The sequence below is a fragment of the Ipomoea triloba genome, chromosome 15 (assembly GCF_003576645.1).
Source record: "Ipomoea triloba cultivar NCNSP0323 chromosome 15, ASM357664v1".
NCBI lineage: Eukaryota > Viridiplantae > Streptophyta > Magnoliopsida > Solanales > Convolvulaceae > Ipomoea > Ipomoea triloba.
The window spans coordinates 24,331,480-24,359,038 of record NC_044930.1 but is presented as its reverse complement, the minus strand read 5'-3'; the positions used below and the strand labels follow the sequence as shown (position 1 = coordinate 24,359,038).

At 33.3% G+C, this 27,559-nt stretch overlaps 3 protein-coding genes across 3 annotated transcripts; 1 reads left to right on the top strand and 2 right to left on the bottom strand.

Moving 5' to 3' along the window:
- Positions 1-542: 542 nt before the first annotated feature.
- Positions 543-1,937, bottom strand: LOC116005906 (phenolic glucoside malonyltransferase 1-like). Its single transcript, XM_031246138.1, has one exon. It carries the CDS (start codon positions 1,935-1,937, stop codon positions 543-545), a length of 1,395 nt encoding a protein of 464 aa, XP_031101998.1.
- A 12,727-nt stretch (positions 1,938-14,664) lies between these two features.
- On the top strand, positions 14,665-18,514 carry LOC116006947 (monoacylglycerol lipase). Its single transcript, XM_031247481.1, has 7 exons — positions 14,665-15,204; positions 15,868-15,906; positions 16,141-16,211; positions 16,977-17,041; positions 17,292-17,381; positions 17,468-17,560; positions 17,668-18,514. Exons 1-7 carry the CDS (start codon positions 14,780-14,782, stop codon positions 18,082-18,084), a joined length of 1,200 nt encoding a protein of 399 aa, XP_031103341.1. The 5' UTR covers positions 14,665-14,779; the 3' UTR covers positions 18,085-18,514.
- Positions 18,515-20,260: 1,746 nt separating this feature from the next.
- Positions 20,261-20,996, bottom strand: LOC116007203 (lachrymatory-factor synthase-like). Its single transcript, XM_031247815.1, has one exon. It carries the CDS (start codon positions 20,930-20,932, stop codon positions 20,429-20,431), a length of 504 nt encoding a protein of 167 aa, XP_031103675.1. The 5' UTR covers positions 20,933-20,996; the 3' UTR covers positions 20,261-20,428.
- Between the last annotated feature and the right edge of the window lie 6,563 nt (positions 20,997-27,559).

The following is a 27,559-nucleotide window of genomic DNA, read 5'->3' as shown; positions in this document are numbered from 1 at the left end:
TTTTTTTTTTTTTTTTTTTTTTGTAAATATATAATATATAAATATCTAATGTATAATATATAATATAATATCTAATGTATATAATATATATAATATATAATATGTATAATACGTAAATATATATATCTAATATCTAATATATATATAATATAATATCTAATATCTAATATAATATATAATATATATAATTTACAATATATATAATACGTAATATATATAGTTCATGGCTACTGCCATAATATATTTACATATATAATATATATTCATGGCAGTTGGCAGTAGCCATGATTTCATGGCTACTGCCAACTGCATTTGCGTGCAGTAGTCACGGTTCTGGACCGGAACCGTCCGGTTCCGGTTCGGAACCGGCGGTTCCGGTTCCATAATTTCTAGAACCTTAACCGGAACCTTATGGGTTCCGGTTAGGAACCGGAACCGGAACCGTACGGTCGGTTCCGGTTCCGGTTCGGTTAGTACAGTGCACGGTTCGGTTAGTACAGTGCACGGTTCGGTTTGGTGAGAAAAGAAATACTTGAAAACCCCTATAAGCTTCTAAGTCCATCAGCAAAGATGGCAGCAAAAGCTTCCATTTGAGCTCTGGGCATTGCCAACCCAACCTCAATATCACCTTCTGAATCCCTACACCTACAAAGAGACATTGAATTTCCACCATCTATAGACACAAATTCCACCTTCTCCGCCTTTCCCCACCCGAAATCCGCACCATACAAGTCCATTCTTGGATATCCGGCCACCGCAACTACCCGCCGCGGATCTGCTTCTTTAAACTCCGATAACCAGAACTCCTCCCTCAATATCCACTCCTCATCATTCACGCTTTCCCGAATCGCTTCTCCGATCAATTCCGCCGCAATTACAAACCCTTCGCCCCCAACTAACACCCCGTTTCTTGATTTCGCGAATCGGCACCCCACCACACAGTTCCCGAAGAAGCTCGCCGGAAGCGGCGGGTTCAGCCGGCTCCGGCAATCCGCTATGCAGCTGAAATACTCCGTTCTTTCCTCCTCCGCCGCCTCGGCTCTCAACCAGCAAGTCCATATATAAGCACATGTCACCGTGAAACCTGAAACGTAGTAATCAATACCTCTCCGGGCTATGAACAAATTCTTGAGATTTTCAATATCTCTCCGGCGCATTATATACGTAGCCCGAACTTTATTGATTCTCGGGGTTGAAATTTCAACCTCCGACGGCACAACCTTAATCTCTTTCTTAATTTCTCCGAACATTAAATCCCCTGTCCTATATGGGTCTTTGACTATTGTCCGGTCACAAAAAGGGACAAATTTTTTCTCCGCTATAAATTCCCCATCTCCGCCCAATTTACTAATCATAGCCCACGCGTTAGCGAAGCTAGCCATGGCGTTTCCATCCCCAACAACATGGTGATGGGTGGTGCCGATACATATCCCAAATCCCGGAAAAATCGTCACCTGAACAGCTAAAACTGGGAATACTATCTCCCCGTGGGCCCCACCGGCGGTACCTTTTTTTGGCTCTGATAATTTGGCTACGAAAGGGTAAAAATCATTAACGTCACGGGGATGATAGCCCGTGAGAGAATCGAAGTCGGCGCCGGACTCCATGAACGTGACGGAAACGGAGTCTCCGGGCGCGTACCGGAGCTCCGGCTTGGCGCTATAATCGGACGGGGAAACTAGGTTTCCGGCGAGGGGGAGAAAGTGTTTGAGAGTTAGGGAGAGGGAGTTTAGTATATTTGGGATTATGGTTTCGGTGAAAGTATTTGTGGAAATGGGAAGTCTATAGAAGAGGAGGCGTCGCATGATTCTGAAGTAAAATAGCCATGGCATATCGAATAAGGTCAGAGGGAGTGATATCTCTGCGGGGTTTCCCGCCGGCGATACTTCACGGTAGCTGATCTTCATAGTTGGCGTTGAAGATTGGAGAGCCGCCATCATATCAGTCAAAATGCTTACATGCATGTTAGATAGCCATGAGAGAATGCATTTTATATTGAATTATAATTAATAAATTAATGCGTTTTTTAAATTAATTAATTTGATAGTGGTTTGGTTTAAAAAAAAAAATTTTGATAGTGGTTTAATAAAATAATAGTCGGATGACTTCACGTGGTTTATAAAATTAAGGGGCCAATTGCGAATCTTAGAAAGTGACAAAGAGTCAGTTGGACGTTATAATATCATTGATATGGAACCATATAAGGAAATTGACAACAGTTATTTGTTGTCAATTTCCTTGCATGTGGTTCTATATCAACAACATTAAAATTATTTTGTCCCTATGGACAGCTCAGGTAGTTATAGGAGTAAAATTTAAAAATAATGATTCGGATCAAGTCTCACAAGCGGTAGTCTATCAAGTTGGGACATGGGAGTTTTGAAGTTGGGGATACAACTTAGGGCAGAATAACAGTCAATCAGTCATGCATGGCATATCAAAGGGGAAAACAAAAGTGTTGGTGACTGTGAAAAAAATATGACATTTTTTCTTCGCGATCAAACAAATACGCAAGTCCCTACGCAAGTGGGACTTGCGTATCTCGAGATACGCAAATCCACTTGCGTATGTATTTTTATTTTTATTTTTTTAATTAAAAACTTTGTCTCCAACAACCAAACTGGTCGTCTTCTCCTTCGTTGGAGAAGTTGAAGATCGACCAAGTCTTTTAAAAATAAAAATAAAAATACATATGCAAGTGCACTTGTGTATCCATTTGACCGCGAAAAAAAAAATCTGACAATAAACACATTTGAAAAAGTAATTTTTCTCATTCTTGTACACATTTTTAAAATGTCCTATTTTTTCTAACAGTTGTTGTTTTTGTCCTATTAGGGTCTTTGACCTTATAAGAAAATCATAAGAGAATGCCTTCTTTTTTTTTTTTGAAACCTAAGAGAATGCCTTCTATATCAAAAGTTTGATGAGTTTATGTGTTTTATATTGGTAACATTACATTTTTGTCAATTATATATAAAGTAATAGTAAATTTAATTTATGTGCTCCAAGTTTCACCAATGTTTGTCATTATGTTGTTAGTGAAGTAGAGAATATGCCTACTATCTCGGCAGATAAGTTGTACCACATTTTAGTACAAACAGTTCTCAGTAAAGGCATTTTAAATCTGTTGATAGTTGTTCATTTGCTTAAAATAGGGGTTTCCTGTTGGAGATTGGATAGTGTTTGCTGGTGATAGGGTCTCTTAGAGATCTTGGGCATGCTTGTTGTGTTGTTTTTGGCTTCTCTTATGGGACCATTTGACATTGTTTTGGAGGGTATTACAATTATTTGTTGTGGGTATTACAATTATTTGTTGTCAATTTCCTTGTGTGGTTCCATTAATTAATTAATTATTTATTTATTTATTGTCTTTACCATCATTATTTCGGTCGGAAACCAAAGCATACTGGTCTCTACCAAAAACTAGTCCGTCAGAAACGACGACTCTGGCCATGTTGGTCTAAACTTCACTTTGGTCAATTCCAAAAAATAACTTTTTGGCGGAAGTCATTTTCCAGAAAAATGACTTGATTTTTCGCAGTCAACGGAAATTGTTTTTCGTTGACCGCATTTTCCAAGCGCTCCCAAACACAGGAAACCTGAAAAATAATTTCCGAAAATCGTTTTTTGGGTTTCCAAACACACCTTAAGTCACATCTTCAATTGAATAGCTACAAGTCCCTAATAATTCAATAATAAAAGTTGGTGGAGCCACAAAGTTACACCAAACCTAATCAAGATGACGGACATAAATATAGTACAAGTTGGCATCAAAATTAAAAAACACTTTAATTTAGACTGGATAAAGAATGATGAGTTGAGCAACAATGCAAAAAAAAAAAAAAAAAAGTTGAACAACAATGCACAACAACCGATGCGGCAGAGCATAAATCCGTCCTCTTTTTTTTTTTTTTTTTTTTTTTTTTAAGATTAAAGAGAAGGGGAAACCCCGAGAGACCTGTCAACTTTTTACAATGACATATTAATGTCTAACGACGTTTTTTGAATCTCCGATGTAAACTTGTCTAGCTTGAGTTGGTGGCTCCTCGAGATCCCTATGGAGCAAAGCATAAATCCCCACTGATAGTGAGTTGAACAAGTCTATGAGGTACCTCATCAACTAATAGGATCCTATAGCATGGGTAGAATAGAGTAATTTTACTTGAAGTCTCAAATTCTACTCTTATTTTCTACTCTTTATGACATGGTATGTATTAATTGCTTAATTTAGTAGGGGATGATGTAAAAATTAAGAGTTTGATGATTTTGGGAGTATTATGAAGTATTTTTTGGGTAGAATATTGCACCAACCAACAGGGTGCAATGATGGGCTAGACAGTCCCAAATACAAGCCTAAGCTATGACAAGGAACCAATCATAATTTCTACCTAAGTTTTCTACTTGTCTTATGCCACACATGTTTTGCCACATTTGTCTTCTGCTAGAAGATATGACGTATTTACATACTTTATTCCCTTGTATCTTGTGCTATATAAAAGCATTTTAGGGTCTATAAATACAAATACACCAACTAACTTTTAGTAACAATATCCGCAACCCTCCTCTCTAGGGGTGAGCATCGGTCAATATTAACCGAAATTTTAACCAGATCTTCATAACCGAATAACCAATCTTCATAACCGATTATATCAATATAATCGAAATCGACGATTTTCGGTCAGTTAAATATAAGTATATAACTGATTTTTTTTTTTTGTAAAATAGTTAAATTTATTTTATTTATTTGACTAGTGCTAAAAGACTAAATTAGTAAAGAAAACAAACAATAATCTTAGTATTTATAATCCATTAAAATTAATATCTTCAAGTACAATAGTAGTTTAGTGAGATATAAATGAATTATATTTATACATTATATGATTAACAAATGTTGTGCAATACAATAAGTGGTTAAAATTAATGTGATAGACTATGGACTTGCAAAATGTAAATGGGATGATGTTAGTTTTTTTTTTCTTTGGATTAATCTTCAATTTTTCAGTCAACTTTCGATTTTTTCTTGAAAAAAAAAAACGATAACCAACTGGAAAATTGAATTTTTTTACTTTAATAATCGAAAGTCGAAATATTTGACCCGTTTGGTTTTCGGTTGTTGGTTTTTCTGCCGGGTCTTGTTTTTTTTTTTTTTTTTTGCTCACCCAAACTTCTCTTCTTATATCTTATTTTGTGGCCCAACTCTTCCATACTTTTTTGTTATGGTCCACATAACACTACGTGAACCATGATCCACACAATAATGTGTCTTCCACATCACCATATGACATCTCAGTCGTTATACCGTCCACAATGCATTGTGGACCATGGTCACAAAACGACGCCGTTTCAATAAGTGGGAGAAACGGCGGCCGTTAGTTAGTCGTAATGGAGCTCCGTCGTAACTGATACTACAGTTCATCTCAAATGATACTACCTCACATTTGTTTTTATATTATCGAATGAAACTGTAGTTATATAAAAAAGGAACTGCAGTTGTGTTCGAAGGGAACTGCAGTTGTGTTGAACTGATACTGAATAACAGTTTCACATTTTTTGGTACTACAGTTATATCGAAAAGGAATTTGCAGTTATGTTGAAGGGGAATTGCAGCTGTGTTGAACTGATACTGAATAACATTTTCACACTTTGGGTGTATATTGTTCAATGAAACTGTAGTTATATCGAAATGATATTGTAGTTGTGTTGAAAGGAAACTAAATAACAATGTCACATATTTGAGTGTATAATGTCGAATGAAACTGCAGTTATATCGAAAAGGAATTGCAGTTGTATTGAACTAATACTGCAGTTCTGTTGAAAGGAAACTGAAATTGCGCGGAACGGAGACCGCTTCAGCTGTTTGTTGTCATTTATCAAAATGGCGTCATTTTGATGCGCGATCCACAGTAAAATTTGCGATAACATCTTCTCAATCTTATTTCATCTTCAATCCTTCTAATCTTTTCTCCCCATTTTGTGGGTCCTACTCCTTTAAAACTCCTTTATATCACTATTATTTTATTTACTTTTCTATAATTAATTAATAATTTCAACTTTATAATTACAATTTTAATTTTTTATTAATTTAATAAAATAAATTTTACAAGTAAATTAAACTCAAAATAAAAAATAAATTTCAAATTTAAAATTAAGAGAAGAATAAAAAATAAAAACAAAAGAAATACATTTTGAATGACCGTTGAGGTCAAAATAGGTAAATATTAAAAACTTAAATTTCAACATATTAAAATAGCAACCTCATTTATTTTATTTTATTTTTATAATATACAACATATGGCGGGGGACTACCGTCAGTGTGGCTCGTAGGTGCATTTATGTCCACAAAAATATAATTTTATGAAGCATAAAAATATGCACATATATGTGTGGTCTATTGAAATATCAAAATATAACATACTTAACTTTTTTCTTTTTTTTTTTGAAACAAACATACTTAACTTTTAGATGCGACTAAAATGTTTTCTTAGAGATTTCTTGGAGTTAGTTGCAAGGCATATCATCCTACTTTTCCACTAAGCTTGTCTTGCATTGTACTCCTTAGAGCAACCACAACTGTATTTTTTAATAGATTTTTAGATGTTAAAAATAAAGCTTGGTTTAATTTTTCAACGGATAAAGATCATAGTTTTTTGTTAGTCCTTTTTCATGAGAAAGGAAAACAAAGGGCTTTGGCAATTGCCGTGCAGGTGACAGCCGGCGCGTTACCTATTAGTTTTTTTTTTGTTTTGTTTTTTTTTAAATTTATTTTCGTGTCAGATTATTATTATTTTCCTAGATTATGATTTACTTAGCCCGAACCTTATTGATTCCGGGGTTGAATTTTTGGGTTTAGAAGGCTCTGTTGGATTTTAATTTCTTGTATATATTAAGACGTGGTGAAAGTTAACTAAACTTATTAAGTAGTTTGATGGGACGGAATAACTAATGTTGTTAGTCAATAAGACTCCGTGCCTATTATTGATGAAATATAGGATATATATTATATAGCACGTTAAGTTATGATACTCATACTGCTCAGAATAATACTAATATACCATTTAGGTTTGAGTTAAGTATGCGACAAAATGACTAAGAATACTCTACAATCTACAACACTACAAGAAGACATCAAGTATAGGTTGGGATCAACATTGTTTCTGTTTCTATTATTACGAGGTTTGATTTCTCATAGACTTTATTCAGTTAAAGTTTAATACATTTATATCTAACGTTCTACTACATACTCCTAAATGTTACTCGTTAAATTTTACTTTTTATGTGGCAAACCTGGCGTTTCATGATTAGGCAGAGTAGCTAGCAGCCATGGCATGTCAAAGAAGACTAGCGTTGCCGGCCGGTACCACTTGGTAGTGGTTGATTAGAGTTGCCATTAAAGACTGGAGACCGGACATCAGACAATTATTGTCAAAATGTTTAAGAATTTGGAGGCTTAGTAAGTGGAAAATGAAAGAATTGGTATGTTAGATTATGATAAGAGAGTGTTTTTTATGTAACAGTGTTATACATTATTGGTAAATTTATATTTTTGCTCCTAAAGTCATATACTACGTGTGATGGGGTTGTATGAATTGCTCTTCTAAGCCAAACTTCAAACAAGGGAGATTAAGAAGGATGGTCACTTGACAAATTCAATATATATCTCTTGAGTGCTTTTCTTTCATATGCATAGGTAGATCGATATATATACATGATTATAAAACCACCACTAGCTCATTATTGTATTATAACTGCCCATTATACAGGAACCCATGGTTGTATCAACGTGATAATAGATTCAATTCTTTGATTATATAAGTTTCACCAATTTGTATTGTCATCTTTTCTATTGAAAAGCTAATAGACTGGGAGCGCGTTCGTAGAGTGCGTGAGATACCTTATGGTAAATGATAAATTAAAACATGTGATTTATCTCAAGTATAAAAGTTTAAATTAATAGTTAGATTGCTCAACACCGCCTTAGGAAGATTCTGTACAACCGACTCTATTTAAAGAATTAAAAAACAATTTCACAAAGTCATAACTCGTAACGTATCAAACTTAGTTCCAAACTTCCAAATGAATTTCTTTTTGAAAGAGTAGTTGATTTCAATTTATTTGTTTTTATATTTTTAATTTGTAACCAATATAAATGATTTAGCAAAATAATGTCATTTTGAGCGAAATAACTCCTTTAAAAAGAATATAGCTAATCAGCTGATTAAGGAGTTGACCGCCCACAACACCGATTGTCGTGATACTCTAGGTAGTTGGCCGGTGCCTAGGCGCGATTTTTGCAACAATTGTTTTATAGAAAATTGTTTTATAGATTTATTTTTCTTTACCCAATAAAATTTATACATATAGTTGAAATTTTACTATATGAGAGTACATCTATCATTTTTCTTAGCCTCGATTTGGAAAGCAGGAAAATGTTTTCTGAAAAATGAGTCATTTTTCAGAAAAAATTTTCCTTTCCCGTATTCAGAAGTTCGACTGCAAAGTAGAAAATTGTGTTTGGTTCATTTTTTGGGAGATGAGTAGAATTGTATAATTGAGCAATTTAAACATTTTATTTAGAATATAAAAAATAATAATATTAAAATAATACTCTTATTTATCAAAAAAATAAAAAAACAAACATACAAACCTAGTTTTCGCTGCGGAAACCAAACTTATGATTCCCACCGAAAACCAAGTTCGTGGGTGTTATTCGTGGGCTTGTAATGCTGCGAAAAATGAATTCCGCCAAATTTTTGGGAAAGACATTTTTTGCCAAATTAGTTATATTTTTCTCCGTCAACAAAAAATATTTTCCGTTAGAGTGAATCTTTCAATCACATACTATACAAACATTGAAAATCCAGAAAATGATTTTCAAAATCAAATTTTGATTCTCAAACACACCCTCAATTTAATTTGGAAAGACAATGAATGACCTGATGGAGCTGATGATTTTTGACTTGTGCTATATAAAAGGTGATAGATGGCTAAGGCCCTCCCCAATTGTTACTTTTTGAGAGATTTTGTAACAGTAAAACACAATGTTTAAGTTTTTATCAAATGGGAAGAAGGTATTTTGAGTGAGTTTTTTTTCCTGCAAAATGAAAGTTTTTGCAGATTAAGCTGGGCCCCACTGGCAGATGTCAAGCGTGAGGCGCAGTTTAGGTAAAAATTTGCAGATTAAGCTGGGCCCCACTGGCAGATGTCATGCGTGAGGCGTAGTTTAGATAAAAATATTCTTTTTTAATTTTTTTTCTTCAGTTTTTGTTTTGTATTTGTTTTTCTTTTCTTTTTATTTTTCTCCACCCTTATTTTCTCTTTCCTAATCACACTTACAAAAACTCCTCAAAATCCACACCCAAGTTTAACTATTGGGGAAGGCCTAATATATGAGACCGGGTTGCTGTCAAGTGGATAGGATGCTTGTGGGTTATGGGGGGTTCATCATATCATATTGATGTCTTCATTTGTGGTTGGCGCATTTTGGACGCTGCTTTTGGTCCAGTATCTCACATGTTAGTTCTGTTTGATTTGAGGTTACAGGCAGAGTTATGCATTTTTTCTAAGTTCTACTTTAGTTCAAGTTATTTAACATTATCTAGAAATATGAGCATAATAATATCATATAACGTTGTTTATTATAAGTTATGTAATTACTTTCATCATATTAGATAAAATCAAGTTATATTGAAATATTTTTTTAAAAAGTATTTTCAAAAAAGTATAAAATTTATAATTGTAGAATTAATATTATATTAAAAATTATAGTTGATAATTTGAGTAATAACGACTATGGTATTGATGGTTTTTAATTGGCGAAGCCTACTCACCCACCATAAAACCAAGCTGAAGTACTAGTAAAGCAATGGACAAAATGCGACTAGTATTAATTGAACATTGGCAAAAACTTGTGTGAGACCGTCTCACCATGAGACGGGTCGGGTCGGGTCAACATGCAAATGAAACACTTATATGCACAAATGACATACTTATATGCTCAAATGTAATACTAATCAGGAATAAAATTTTTGTTACTTATTAAGGTAAATGTAATACTTTTAAGGGAAAATACAATACTTTTACATTTCGATTTAAAAGTATTACATTTTTTCTCAAAAGTATTATATTTGCCCTTATAAGTGAGAGGCACTTGTCAACATTACTTATTATGAAAAATGTATTACTTTTTCTCTTATAAGTAACAAAAATTGTATTTTTTATTAGTGTTATATTTGAGCATATAAGTATGAGATTTGCACATATAAGTATGACATTTGCATGGTGCTTTGACCCGACCCGACATGTCTCACGAATAAGGATCCGTGAGACGGTCTCACACAAGTGTGACCCTTGAACATTAGACTCATAATATTCACAATCGCCATATCTACATGCAACAACTTACTATATAAATAATATTTGAACTCAGCCTGCATGGCAACTCAACTAGTCACAGGAATGAAGTTTGAGAAGAATAACCAGGAATTGAGTCTCACCAGCGAATTGAGGGGGGTCTCTATATTCATTTGAGTTACGTTACCATGATTTACATAGATGCTTTGTCGAGCCCTTGGGGATGGGAATTCAACCTTTTAGGAAGAATAATTGAACTCGATCAGTTGTATATCTTAACTACATATTAAATCTTACCAATAATTTACCACCCTTGAATTAATTGAGCTATTTGTGAGAATAACTATAAATTAACTCTGATCTTACTAATTTAACCAATGCAGCAGTTGTAATAGAGTCAATAGTATTCAAAAAAAAAAAAAAAAAACCAATGCAACAGCTATTTGTTGTATATATAAATATCTCTCATTTAGGAGATGATTTTTTTTTTGAATACTACTAACTCTATTACAATGCAGTATCTGTTCATAACTACTTTCTCAATCAAGCACAAGAATCAGTATTGCCGTATAAAGGGAAGGGTTTAATGCCACTGAACCACAAGGTTCTTGGCCATTTAGGAGATGAATAAGGAGCCAACTTTAATTCTCTAATATCACTGAAGATGATGAATTGACTAAATTGGTCAACATATGAGAAATTAAATAAACTCAAATTACAGAAAATTATACCGTCAAGCTCCTAAATTTCAAAATATTCTAATTCAACCTTCTTTTTTTTTTTTCAACCACGCACAAAAACATCAACTGTTTGATATCAAAAATATAATATAACTTGTATTCAAAAAAAAAAAAAAAATATATATATATATATATATATATAACTTAGGAAAAATTGTAATTTATGTCAATTATTAATATCACCCCTGAATTATTAGTGGTGTAAATGTTGTTCCTCAATTTTCAAAATGTGACATATATTTTCCCTTAGCTTCCTTAGCTTAATAGGAAGGGGGAGAAACATTATTATCGGCGGGAGGATAAAAAACAAAGAAATAAAAATGGAGGAAAAAAGCATGGTCTTTAAATAGGAAAACGATAGTTAATCACATTTATACCACTAATAATTCAGGAGAGGGGCATATATGTCACGTTTTAAAAATTTGAGAGGCAACGTTTACAACACTAATAATTCAAAAATGACATTGATAGTTACCATATTTGTGAATGATATAAATTATAATTTTTCCAATAACTTACAAAAGAAGGAACTTAATTACTTTAACTATATATTTAATTAAATGTTGACTTAAAAAATTAAATATAGAGGGAATGAAGAATGCACCTGGTGGTGATCGATTTTGGTGGCGGTGTTATTCCTCGAGAGGACGGTGTTATTACACCCAGAAAATTTGAAACTCAATATCAAAATCCCAATTTCATTATTTCTTCTTTTCTTTTCTTTTCTTTTTTTAAATTTATTACGGAGAAATTATTTTGTAAAATTCATCATTTTTAATTATTTCGGAATTTTAAAGTTTTAAATTATATTCAAAATTTTAAACTAGGACCGCCGGATGCCCAAAAGAGGGTGATACAAATTATTATTATTATTATTATTATTATGAGTCCAAATGGTGGGATTGTCAAAGCTTGATCCAACGCCCTTACCGATAATCTGTCATCCATGAACCAACTAATAAGATACTTGCACTAACACAAATTTTTTAGCTAATGTAATATTGATGTAGGTATACTAATTTTTTTCCCATTTACCATCATCCTTTCTCTAAAATAGTAATAAATTCTAGTGACTTTTTAATTTTTTAAAAATTAATTTGTAATCTTTTGGCAAGTCATAATTGTTGGAGAGGAGTCGTGTATATAAAGAAATGGTTGTGAAAGATGAGAAGCTTCTATCATCGTCTAAATTTGGAGAAGGATGAAAGTTTTCATCACCAATTGCTATAGAAGACGAGAATGATCCAACCCTTATCCTCTTGTGATTTTTCCTTAATAGTGAAGGATCCTTCAAAATTTTCTAGCTAATGAGGTGTTGATGTAAACATATTATTTTGTTTTTCCTTTATCATCATCATTTCTCGGCTCTGAAATATCAACAAATTTCTAGTGACTTTTTAATTTTCTAAAAATTAATTTGTAATTTTTTGACAAGTCATAATTGTGGTAGAGGAGCCGTGTTTATGAAGGAATGGTTGTGGAAGCTAGATGAGAACCTTATGTGCTCGTCTAGATTTGGAAGAGAATGGAAGTTTTCACTGATTGCTATAGAAGACGACCCCCCCCCCCCCCCCCCCCCCCCCCNTCCCCCAAAAAAAAGACACAATATCAAATGGCCTATTATTATTGATAATTTTTAGTAAAAAATAGTAATTGTATTTTTAAGTCTAATTTTCTATTCAAAACTGTTTAAAAGATATTGATATTATGCATGAGACATTTTTTTCTCCAAATCATCAACTCAATATTCATATAATTTCACATTATCACAAAGTATAAAGACCATTTTTTTTTTTAAAAAAAAAAGAGTAATGTTTTTTTTTTCCTGGACGTGTAGTATGCTTCACACATTGTCTAATTTTCTTCTTTACGGATAAAAAAAAGTCTTCTAAAAATTTAACGTTATGAATACTTTAAGTCGAACAATATAATTGAACTTTTTTAAAAACTTATTTTTCATATTATTTTTAAATGAAATCATAACCAAACATGTATAAAGAATTTATTACATGCATGCTTTTTTTTTTCTTTTTCTTTTTTTTGGTCACCTAATAGTCTCTAATCATATGTACTTTCTAGAAAAGAAAAGGACGGTACATATTGTATACCAAATTTGAACCATTCAATGAATGCAAGGAGAAAATATTGGTGCTAGTCGTTCTACGTTTAGGATATGCAACAGGCAACAGCAATATTGACTAGTGGGGTGTTCTAAAAATTCTCATTTGCTTATCCTTTCCAACTTGATATGATGCAATCTACTTGACCAGTTGACTGAAGAATTATTATATTTGTGTGGCTTCTAAGTGACAAACAAGCTAAGGATATACTATTTATTTAGGAATTTACATCATATTTTTCTATTTATTTTTTTATAGCACAATTGAGAAAGTATTGACAAGAATTAAACGTGTGACTATTAAATACGTGAATTATATTACTATTAGAAAAAAAATCAAATTAATCCTTGAAATCCACTGCATAGTGTAATTGTGCTTCTTAAGAACATCCCCAAAAGATATTTTTGGATGATTTTTGCATACTTTAAAAACTTTTTTTTTTAAATAATAGACCTTTAAAAAATTGTGGAGTGATTTTTCACAAATGTGATGCTTTTTTTTTTCCTAAAGCAACGCGCTTGGAGCGCACTACGTGTTCCCTGGTGCTTTATTATTTTTTAAAATTCAGTCATATTCTTTAAAAATCAACAAAAAACTTTCACTGTTGAGGATGTTATAAGTCAAAAAGGTTTTAATAAGGTACCCTAAATTGGTAAAATAGTTCAATTAGATCTTAATTTTGTCATTTCAGTAGGTTACTGCTAATATGGTGTTGACTAAGGGTGTGTTCGGTAGCCTGGAAAATGCAGTCAACGGAAAACAATTTCCGTTGACCAAGGAAAATGAGGCCATTTTTCCAGAAAATGACTTCCGAATTTTTTTCCCGAAAGTTATTTTCTGGACTTGAGTTCAACAATTTTTTTGGCCAAAATGGCTGCATCTGTTACTTTTTAAAAGAAATATTATTATTTTATATATTATTATTATTTTTTATTTTTTAAAAATAATGAAAATGTAAAATTATACAATTTAATTCATTTTCAGAAAATGAACCAAAAACATAAAGACAGTTTTGTAGAATGCAACCAAACATCGAAAATGAAACTGTTATTCGAAAAATGACTTATTTTTCAGAAAATAGTTTCCAGAAGTCATTTTCTTGCTTTTCAAACACACCCTAAGTTAACATGAAAGTGTACACTAAAATAATATTGAATTAAATATAGTGATTGACCGTCATTCAACAACCGGTGGCAGTCTATCAAAGATAGTCGTGGTTGTCAAATTACCTTGCTAATAAAATTTTTTATTACGGAGTATTACAGAAGGGGAAAAAAAATATTTTTTTAATAGCATTATTCTTTTTAGGAGAGTTTAGTTGAGCGAATAAAGGATGAATTTATTTGATTCCCATTGGTCCGTAATTTTGTAATTGAGAAGTCAAAGAACGCGTAATAATATCCTCTCTTCCTCAGCTCTGAACCACTATATAAATTCCCAACATTTCCATTTCTCATCTCTCTCTTTCTCTCTCTACATTTTTGTCTCTATATCTCTGCGTCGTTTATCTGTTCACAAACGCACACGCAAAGGAAGTTTTTTTCTCTTTTCTACCCTTCTCCGTCTGCAATGGAAGCCGTGCAGGTGGAGGAGCTAACATCCGGCGCCAGCGGCCGGATTATTCCGGTCTTCAAGAATCTCCGGCGCTCCGTCTCCTATGACGCCTTTCGCCGATTGATCATCTTTGTTCGCTCCATTTTCCTATGGATCGCTCTCCTCCTGTTCCGCTACCGCCTCCCCGCCCCGTCCCCGCCGTCCTCCCCTTCCGCTGCGGCGGCTGCCGCCGCGGCCGGGAAACGCCGGAAGTTCGCGCTGCAGAGGGATGAGGAGGATACTCTGCGCCGGCGAGGCCTCGCCGAGTCCTTGGAGATGGTGCCTTCGGTTGGGGATGGAGAGGAGAGCCTCCGTTGCGAGTGGAGCACGTTTTTGTTCTTTGGAACACGCCGCAACGCCCTGTTTTGCCGCTCGTGGTTCCCCGATTCCGGTGAATTGAAGTATGGCTTGTCCTCTTTCTGTTAATTCCTTCTAAATATGTATACTCAATTTTGGTTCAATTGATTAGCTATAACTCTATACATCCCTGCTTCCATGTTTTAAAATTTATTTTTCTCATCTTTTCCGAAAAGCATTTAAAATGTATGAGCATATGCGCTGAAATGATAATTTGTGTGTTAATTTTTGCATAATTGAAGTGTGTCCTATAGACATTTAATGATTTTAATTGACATGTCTATTCTGGAGGTTGGAGGATAGCTGGTTTGGTTGTTTGGTTGATTCCAATTTACCAATGAGGGGAGGAAAGGACTTTAGATTTATGATAATGACATTTACATTTAATGGATGGTTCTCTTTCTCTACCTATCTAGGTATTGCCGTATTGAAATTGACTTCATAGTTGGTTGAGGGTATCAAAAACTGATAAGGAATTTGAGGTTAAGATACTCTAAAATTTGTCCATTTCTTTTATGTGTCTTGTTTTGCACTTTGAAATTGATGTGTGGTATGCTAGAACTTTGGAGTATTAGGATTAGCAGCTTTAGTAAATATTAGATTATCTATATATATATATATATATATATATATATATATATATATATATTTGTCTTTATTGTTTTTGCTGTTGTTCTACTTGCTCACTGCTTTTGTCTTTATTTCAGGGGTATTATGATTATCATTCATGGACTCAATGAGCATGGGTAACTTCAGTGCTTCTATTAAGTTCTTTATTTCATTCTTTCGGGCGCAATACCCAATTTGGCGTTGCCCCTATTGGATCCATACTCAATATATTGTTTTGTGGTGCCACCTATAGGGCATTGAATCTGCCTTTCTTTCTCAATAGTGCCTATCAATTGATGCTAACTTTGATTTGGTTTGAATTGAACTCCACTTCTAATCTTGTGCTGCACTGTTTCTTTTCATTTTTTCAGTGGCCGGTATGCTCATTTTGCTAGGCAACTGAACTCCTGCAACTTTGGCGTCTATGCCATGGACTGGACTGGTATGAATTTTATCTGTGTTTTCATGTTCTGTGTTGTCGTTTCATCTACCACACTAGTAACCTAACCGTGTTGCATGCATTCACTTGACACTATCACTTTTTGGTTTTATTTACAATATGATTCAAGTATTCAACTTGCACTTTAGTGTATAAGGATGTTTCTTGGATGATATGTTTCTCTTTGATGATGCGAATATGTTCGGTGCATGCTATTTTCTTGAATACTTATATTGTTAGGATCAAACACTTACCACTATGCCAAAAGCTGTAACTAGTAGCAACTAGCAAAGGTGCAACCTTATTTCCTTATAATTCGCCATCACGTTTTCGAGAGCCAGGGTGCTGGACTTGGCCCTTTATCGGCCTCCGCCCAACAATCCCCCTAGCCACACATGGTGCTGGACTTGGCCCTTTACCGGCCTCCGCACAACAATCCCCCTAGCCACATGGTGCTGGACTTGGCCCTTTACCGGCTTCCGCCCAACAATCCCCTAGCCATATGGTGCTGGACTTGGCCCTTAGCGCCCTCCGCCCAACAGCTATTAATAGTTTTGAGGTGGTTTTTTGAAGGCAAAAAAAAACAACGATTATTGTTTAGACATTTTGAAATGATGATTGTCATGTTTGATGTAGGATTGCAGGAAAATGAGTGTTATGTCTTTTATTATTTAGATTGGTTTAGCATCTGTTTAATCATTTAGAATGATTGTTCATGTTAGCCTCTCTTGTAATGTAAGCAAATAATAATGCCTATTCTGTGAACAGGTCATGGCGGTAGTGATGGGCTGCATGGTTATGTACCTTCATTGGATCATGTTGTTACAGACACAGTAAGTTTTCTCTATCTATTTCTTCTTCTAAGCTCGTTATCAGAACTATCGGTGTCATTCTCTTCTACTAGCCAAAACTTCCATTTCGCTTGCGTGGCAGTATGTCTAGCTATGCATATGACTCGTTGGCAGTGGGCATTGGCATTGCCATGTCTGCAATGGTCTTTTACTTGGTTCTAAACATCTACAGTTTTAATCCTTTCTCGAAATTTTGAAATGAAGTTGATCTTTGTCTTTTCGTGTTCAACAGGCAGCATTCCTGGAAAAGGTCAAGCTTGAAAACCCCGGGGTACCGTGCTTTCTTTTTGGACATTCAACTGGAGGAGCTGTTGTTCTAAAGGTGAGTTTATCCTACCAAAACTACAGTATGTTCTCTCCTCTTCGGATTTCGAGGATAATTTTATTGACAATCCTCCGTTTTCATAGGCTTCTTCACAGCCATCCATTGAAAAGATGGTGGAGGGAGTAATTCTGACTTCCCCGGCTCTTCGTGTGAAGCCTGCACATCCTATTGTAGGGGTAAGTCTTCAATTTTGGGAAAAATAGAACGCCTTTTGATTCGTTTCTTCATAGCAAAAAGAACTACTACCTCATACCTCATAATTTGGCGTTAATTTTATGTGCAGGCTGTTGCACCATTCTTTTCGTTGGTTGCACCGAGGTACCAGTTCAAGGGCTCCCACAAAAGGGGAATCCCGGTTTCAAGGGATCCAGCAGCGCTCTTGGCCAAGTACTCCGACCCATTGGTTTATACTGGACCCATGAGGATCCGTACCGGCCATGAGATTTTGCGCATCACCTCGTATCTGATGCGCAACCTCAAGTCCGTAACCGTGCCATTCTTTGTCCTTCACGGGACTGCTGATCGAGTCACGGACCCGCTGGCTTCCCAGGACTTGTACAACGAGGCTCCTTCGATGTTCAAAGACATAAAGCTCTACGATGGTTTCCTGCACGACCTGCTCTTTGAGCCCGAGCACGAAGAAATCGCTCAGGACATAATTGACTGGATGAACAAGAAACTGAAGTTCAAGCAATACTGAAACACTCGTCCCAACAACTCTCGACATGCTTAGGGGTATCTCTTGGCATTGTTTATGTTCTCTCAAGCGGGCTAAAGCTCGTTTTTTCCTCGTGTCTCTGTTTAGCTGTTTGCAAGGTTTGACCCTTCATATAAATGGTCTATAATATGGTGGAGTGTTGTGTGGTTTATCAGTGGACAAAGCAAAGGAGAATTTGGTGAGTTATATTGCAAGTTTCAACTCACCAAAGTGCAGTCTGCAGCTTCAGATGGAGTCACAAGAATACTCTGCCACTTTTTATTTTTTACCACTTTTTTCTTCTTTTTTTTTTTCATTATAATGTTTATTGTATATTTATCAAATGTTATTTGTATGAAGGGTTTCTTTATAAAGAAATTTTTGTACAGAAATGTTTGTTTATGTCAATATATCATATTTGATTTGAATGAAATCTAAGCGCATATGGCTTGTGCGTCGAGCATAAATATAATATAAATGATGGAAAACATGCTTTAATTTGGTACCAGAGTCATGTCAAAGGCTATTTTAGTTATTCAAATGTTGATACAAGTATTACTACTATGATTCCATCCGGCAAATAACTAAAATGAAGTAAACCAACTTAATTTGTTTATAGTTCACCAATTCAAATTAATAAGGTTCAGAAAAAGAACTACAAACAGGTTAGATTGTCTATAGTTGATCAACTCAATGCCAAGAGGTTGTTCACAGCGAGAGTCGAACTTGGACTTCATTAATCTGTTCCTAAGCTTATAAAGAGTTAAGTCAAACCAATCTAATTTTGAGATATAACACTAAATTATACTACCTCCGTCCCAAAATGGTTGTCTGGTTCGTTTAACGAGGCTTGACTGAAGTAATTTTTAATCCAATTTTTCATATTATTAAGTTTAGTATTAGCCTCCCTTTATTCTCTAAAACTAAACGCCTTTCTCTGCTGCTCAACTTCGGCTTCCACCGCCGGCCTCCGGCCGGAGCTCTAATGGAGCTTTGAGCCGGCGGTTTTGGTCACCTTCTACGTTTGCTCTCGCTCTTCTTCCGCCCCGACCATCGTCGCAGCTCCGTCCGCCTCCGACCACCGCCACAGATCTTCTTCTTCCGTTTTCTTTCCCTTTGAATAAAATAATAGTAGGTAGGTATTGTGTTTGTGTTGGTAGTCTTGAACTCCCAACCCTACTTTGACTTTACCCACTTTTTATTTTCTCTATTATTGTGTTTTCCTCTCGTTACTTTCACGAGCATTTTTCCTCTCGTTACTTTCACGGGCTTTTCATTATCATTAGCATAAATCGTTTAGTTTGGTTTCGGCAAGTGTTGATCTTATCCTGGGCGAGCAAAAAAGAATGATGACGAAGACCCAGATCTTTGATGAAGCTTTAAGCTCCTTGAAGGAACATAGCTTCCTAGTTATGAAACAATCTGCGATTCAAGTTTTCTATAGCATAGTTAGAAAAGTTGTTTCTATGTCTGACTGTAAGGAATGGTTTACCATTTCATTGATCGTTGATGTAAACGTTTTATGTTATGAATTAATGGAATAGCTACGTTTTCTTTCAAAAAAAAGTTTAGTATTAATATATAAAATTTATATATTTAGAAACTACATTAAAAGTACTATTAAACACACAAAAAAAATTAAAAATAATAAAAAATTACTAAAGAAAATAAGTAAAGAAGGAAGAGTTGATTTGACCAATGAATAGTAAATATGACAGGTAAAATGCGACAGAGGGAGTACATTTTTTTGTGCACAAAGAGCTCAATCCAAACCATAATATTTGTGATAAGAATTGAACCCCTATTCGGGAAGCAAGCTTATATGATACTCCCTCTGTGCCATTTTACCTGTCCTATTTACTATTCATTGGTCAAACCAACTCTTTCTTCATTGCTTATTTTCTTTAGTAATTTTGTATTATTTTTAAATTTAAATTTTTGTGTTTAATAGTACTTTTGATGTAGTTTCTAAATATATAAATTTTATATATTAATACTAAACTTAATATTATGAAAAATTGGATTAAAAATAACTTCAGTCAAGCCTCGTTAAACGAACCAGACAAGCAAAATGGGACGGAGGGAGTACGTAGTAGTTTAAAAGTATAAATTACGATTTTGTCTTTACATGACTTGCAATATAAAGATAGAATTTACCAATCAAAGGCTAAAAGTGTAATTTTGCAAGAGAACATGGACAGTAGTATTTTTTGTTTTATTTAATCATAAGGTGAATACAATTCAACTTATTAAAATACAATAATACATAAAAGCCAAATGATCAACTCCATAAGGGTCTTTGATGACTTATTGAGAGTAAAATTACCATTTTACCACCAACCTTTTTCTAAGCTGCAGACTGCAACTCTTTGTCCATTTTCTCAGCCATGGCCTGAAGGCTAAAACTAATATAACCCGAGAAGCCTTCCCGGGTCATCCCAACAATCGGGTCAGACACGTAGGACCATTCGATCTGACACCCCAACTCACCACCGCCGTCCGATGACAACACCGTCAGCGTCGCCACATACTCCTTCATCCCAACGTTGTTGTCCAGAACCTGATAACTCAGGCTCCGGCCGCCGTGGTCCGCCTTCACCAGCCTCTCCTTGCACCAGTTCACCTTCGCCTCGCCGCCCTCCTCCGACGCCGGCACGGTGGACCCCACGTACCGCACCGCCCCAACCTCCCCCTTCGCCCCTTCAACGAGATCGCAGGTGTCGACGGCAGGGAGCCATTTGTGGACGGCGGAGAAGTCTTGGAGGAGGGTTTCCCATACTTTCTGCGCTTTTGCGCCTTTTAGCTCCGCCGTGGCTTTTCCTTCCCACTTTGATTCCTCTTGAGCCGCCATTAATGAAGATGGGATTTTCTTTTTCTCAATGCGTATGGAATATTTGGAATGAAAGCTACGGAGCAATGGAGACCTTTATATAGGCGCAACATACTTCATATGCAGACAATTAGCGTTTTTTTTATAGGTTTATATAATTGTATATTCAAACAACTCCAACCAACATGTATCTGACTCTAATACCATTTGTTAGAGCTAGTGTTTTATACTAAATTTAAATTTAAAGAATAAAAAAATAAAAAAATGTTAAAATGTACAATATAATAATATAGTTGGACTTTTATATATTTGGTTAAGTATCTATTTTTATAACATACAAAATTTAAATTTAAATTTTGTATGGTTAATATAATCTCTAATTTTATAGAAAAAATTCACATAATTAAGTTGATTTATTCCTAATTGTATTTATATATATTATAGTTGTAAAAATATGAATAATAACTAAAATTATTATACATAGAAACCAATAAAAAATGTAAATTTTAAATTTTGTATGAGTAATTTTAAACTATAATCGGACGCATTTCCTTATATGATTGTATAATACATTATATATACACATAATATTTATTAATCTGTATATAGGAAAATTGTATAATATAATTTCATTAATTATAATTTATATTGATAGATTTATAATTAAAAATTTACATTGAGAAATTAAAAAAATTAGCATTTAAATTTTGTATGATTAAGATAGTGCATATGTATGTATTTTAAAAAATTTCTAAATATTTATGAACACATATTTTGTTAATTTTATAATTTCATTTCCTTAATTATATTTCATATTTTATTAATTATAATTTAATGAAATTGCCAAAAATATTGCCACGGACGAAATCTAAAAATATAATAAATGTGAATGAAGGTTATACCCCTCATTTATGTCCGTTTTTTCCGTTAAGTTTTTTTTGTACATTATGCTATAAAAGTTGTACTACATACTATTTTAGACAAATATATCATTACCGTTATAACTTCCGTTATCTTTTTCACTATTGTTACTATGCACATGCATCTACTATATATTTTCTTATCTTATTCAATAATAATAATAAAATATACACATTAAATATTAAAATTATATGTTAGTTATTTTTTAAAATATAAATATCTAATTTATAAAAATATTTTACATTATTATTATTATTATTATTTACTATATTAAAATTTAAATAAATTTAAAATTTTAATATAAAATACTAATATTGGGCACCTATTTTTTGCGCATCGCACATAAGAAAAACTAGTATTATATATATTTCTCAATGAAGTTAATTATACTAATAATAATTACCAAATATTGTAGCAATTACCATAATAATTTCATTAATTATATTAATTATAATTTTTTCTCTCTTCTAATATTAAAATATATTACCATAAATTTCCATAATAATTAATGAAATTGTCACAATTTTAAAATATATTACCATAAATTACCATTATAATTAATGAAATTGTCACAATTTTGAAATATATTACCATAAAATTACCATAATAAATACACGAAAGAAGTGAAAAACTACCAGAATAATTATCATTAATAAATATTAGGAAACTAAATTAAAAATTAAATTATATATTAAAGTAAGTACTCTCTCTGTCCCATTTTACCTGTGCTATTTACTATTAATTGGTCAAATCAACTATTTCTTCATTGCTTATTTTTCTTTAGTAATTTTTTATTATTTTTAAATTTAATTTTTTGTGTTTAATAGTACTTTTAATGTAGTTTCTAAATATATAAATTTTATATATTAATGCTAAACTTAAAATTGTGAAAAATTGGATTAAAAATAACTTCAGTCAAGCCTCATTAAACGAATCAGACAACCAAAATGGAACGGAGGTAGTATAATTTATTTTGTGCAAATAACATTATATCTTAAATATAAAAATATATATGTATTTAGATTACCATAATAATTACACTGAAAAAGGTGAAGAGAATACCCTGGCTGAGGGAACGAATCTCTTCCCATCTCAAACGAGTGAGTAACGCATAAGAGCCTGCCATTGGGAGGGGAACAACGGCTGGAAACGACTGCTAATATTACCCAATAATATTAATACTTAATTATTAAGGCATGTATGATTTATTTTGTACAAATAATATATAATAAATAAGATATAATATTATTAAATCGAAATAATTAAAAATAATGTGTCCATAGTACAAAAGATTGTATAATTGATTTAATAATTAACTATTAATTTTTATTGACTAATACAAATTGTTAATTATTAAACATTATTTATGGTAATTATTGTATGCCATGTAATACTAAAATTATTAAATATATACATACGTTACATCTTTTCTAATTATATAATTATAATAATTCTTAATATTACTTTCATGACCTTGTGGTCTAGTGGCACATGACTACACCTCATATGAAAGGGGGTGGATTCGAGTCTTAGTGGATGTGATATTGATTCTTTGTGCTTTAGTAGGTTGAGAAAATAGTTATGAACAAATAAAATCAAATTAATTAATGGTCAACTATCATGTAGTACGATGGCATGCATACTATCTTGTAAAGAATAATGATTATTTTAAAAACATTAAATTAATTAATATATGAACTATTAATGAATATATAATATTTGTAATTAAATATATCTGGAAAAACGTATATAAAATAAATTATGTGCAAACAAAGTTTTCAAAAAATGTGCAAACAAAGTTTGCACCTTGTCAATAATGGTGTACTGAAGTCCGAAGACTGAAGTGCACATGGCTACTACGTACACAACTGAACAAAGTGCTTGTTGCTTTCAAATAAAAAAAAAATATTAAGTCAATTCCACCTATGTTTCCTACGTATTATTGTTTTCACATATAATAAATAATTACTTTTTTCTTCCTCACACAAGGCCTAATTTTCTCAAACATGAACCTTACACCCCAACCCAATAAGATAGTAGATGCACGAATTACAATAACTTAATAGTTCATTAGATGAGAGAATCAATGTTTAGTGTCCGCAAAAAGCCTACCATATTGGGTGAAACTCGCACACTACGACTTTCAGTCATATATCCTTACCTACAATGGTACAATCTGGTGCAGCTAAGAATCAACTGATTTACCCGTGTGGACTTAATACATAACTTTTCTTGTCTTGTAATATTAAGCCCTTTTGACAAAATTTTTTATAGAAAAAATCGGTGTCACATTTTCAGTTAAATATATCAACTCATACACTTTTACGCTTTAAACGATAAAATTTAAGATTTTAAACTAAAAATGTGATACATTTCAACTATTTTTGATCTACTAAAAATTTAGTCAAAATGACTAAATGTGACAAATAAATACTCCGTACTAAACGTAATAATAGTCAATCAAAAGCTACTTGTGATATATTTCACATTGATTCTACTAAAGAAAAAGCAAAGACAAATAAATTTAAAATTATTTTCATAACCATTGAATCATTGATTAATAAACTTAACCTCTGGGACCATTATACATAAATGAGTTGTATCCTCGTCTTGCAATTCTGGACATTGAATTATTCCCCTTTACTCATTGTATAATAATAATAATAATAATAATAATAATAATAATAATAATAATAATAATAATAATAATAATAATAAAATATGTACACCTCATCTTTTATTATTTTTAATATTAGACATTATTACTATTAATATTATAAAAATTTTGTTAAAAAAAATAGTATGCAAGGTTAATGGAGCAAGGGGGCGGCGGCCGCCGAGAGGGTGGGGGGCTGAGCTCCTCCTAAGCATGTGGATGAATTATATGATTCCATTGCTGTCTATTTTGACTTGCTGAGCCCTCCATAATGAAATCAGATTTGATGGCTAATTGTTGGAACATATTTTATTTAGGATTTGTCATTTCGTTTCAGAACACTTTCGATGATCGAAAACAACCAACTCATGTCTTCCTCTCTACTTTTATTTGTATTTATATTATTTGACAAAAACATTATCAATTCTCATTATTGTTATAAAAGATATTGAATATGGACATTATGACTCGATCTTGTAAAAGGATGATGGATAATGAAAGTTTTTGTTACCAACACTTTATCTATTTTCGCTCTTTACTCTTCTCATCAGATATGCAAATATTCATCGGTTATGAGCTAAACAGTCAACGACATAATCTGTTACAACATGTTATCAGCATACTCAAACCCTGGTGAACGGTAATTTTATGTATATGTTCAGTGAATTTCGATACATATTATGTTAATCTTTTGTTCCACTTTTGACTTGATTTGTCCTTGTGATCAAAACTATTGAAATAATCACTCTTTAGCTCCCTTGAAAATACGTTACTCATTTGATCTCCTTAGTTTCATATTGGCTCCCATCCTCTTTTGTCTACTTTGCTTACAAATTTGCTCTTGAATTGTTCTTTTTATTTTTTTTGCCTCCAAAGCTTTCCAATTCCATCCTTACTTCTTGTGGATAAGTGTTCCTAAGGAAAAAATAACACAAATCACATGAATTTTGGAACGATTCACGAATAAAATGGCTTAAATAAGCTAAGGGAGAAAAGATGGATAGTAAAACACTTATCACCTCGTAATGTGTTGTTGTTGTTCTTGTTGTTGGTTTGACATTAGGTGAGATCGGACTTCAAAATGCTCTAGGGAAAGCTTAGCTTTTTCTTTGCTAAGGTGATAACCCCAACCGATAAAGAAGCTCTTTCTTTTGGCATTAGGCGATGTCAAACCTCACAATGTTCCTAGGAAAAACTTTTCCATTGGCGTTAGGCGAGGTAAAATAATTTCACAACACCCCTAGAGAAAGATTTGCAAGACAAGTACAAGGGAAGCAAAATCCAAGAAGAGTATATATGCCTAGGATGACCTCAAGCAACTCAAGGCCTGACCTCAAGGTTGGCTAAACCGAGGCCCGACCTCTAAGTCGACTTGGTTAAGGCAATACCTGAAAGATATGATGTCAATACTGGTCATTGGGAACACCCAATTAGCACAAAATGCATCGGATTCGCTCAAGTTGTTGCCCAGACATTGTTGAAGCCCTCTATTATAAATGAAATGAGTTTTGTCTAGTTTAGGATATGATATATCTCTTACAAACACTCAATCATTGTAATACAAGGCAATTATATCAAAGAGTCATTTCCATTTTTGGTCCTACTGTTATGGAGCATTGTCAATTTTAGTTCACTTCATTAATTTTTGCCACAATGCGGCCAGTCTTATTTAGTCCTCGCCACTTTTAGTTCACCGTTAAAATTTTCGTCAAATGGCCGTCCAAAACAGGGGTATTTTTGGTCTTTTTATGCTTTGGTCATCTCCTTGACCATTTGAAGTGATTTTCCTTACACATTTTCATCCAATGAAGAGGTCCAGTGAAAGCCATGTGAGCCACATTACAAAGTCATGGCTTTCGCTGGACTTCTTCATTGGATAAAAATGTGTAAGGAAAACAACTACAAAGGGTAGAGGGGATGATCAAAGCATGAAAAGATCAAAACACCCCTAATTTGGACGGTTATTTGACAAAATTTTTAACGGTGGACTAAAAGTGGCAAGGACTAAATAAGACTGGCCGCGATGTGGCAAAAATTAATGAAGTGGACTAAAATTGGCAATACCACAATAACAATAGGACCAAAAATGGAAATGACTCTAAGATTATAATTTGTCTTATTTCGAACATTACTTGGTTCTTTGTCTTACATCATTCTTAATCTTTATGTTGGGTTAATTATTTCTGACCTTCCAGAATCCAGACTTTTTTTCTCCAATAAAAAAATATGTTCAATTAAGACAGTGTAATCCTCATCCCCATATAGGCAATTAAGAGCAATGAACACCTCTAGATTGTAGTGTCATGTTTGCAATCTTAGATTGAATTTCACCATAAATGCCAATTAATATAATTTTATCATAATTTAATGGATTTATATATTATTGCCATAAATTCCACAATATTACGGAAATTATATTAAATAGTTAAGTTATGGGGTAAAACTATTAATTGGATGATTTTTATGTTGAGAAATGTAATTATATTTGCATTAAAATTCCACAGTAAAATTTATTCAACCATTTTCTCCTTACATAATACATGACAAAGTAAAACAACATGAAAAATTTAGAAAAGTAGAATAATATTCTTCTAAGAAATTGCTATGAAGTCCTCCATTTTCTTAGCCAATAAAAAAACTCTTTCGTTTGGCATTAGGCGATATGTTAAACCTTATAACGCTCTTGGAAAAACTTTTTCATTAGTGTTGAGTGATGTCAAATCTCATAACATCCCTAGAGAAAGCATTGTTAGGAAGTTCTGTAACGTATTATTCTCATCAGCATTACAAAATTAAACAAGTTAATTAAGCCCAAGGGAAGCAAAATCTAATAAGAGTATGCCTACCTCGAGCAACTCAGGCCAGACCTCACGGTTGGCTAAACCGAGGTCCAACCTCTCTAAGTCGACTTGATTGAGGCCATGCCCAAAAAATATGATGTCAACGTCGGTCATTTGTAGCACCCAATTAGCACAAACAGTATAAGATTCACACAATTGTTGTTCAAATATAGTTAAAAGCCTCTATTATAAATAAAAATGTCTAGATGAACAGCTCAACTGATCACATAG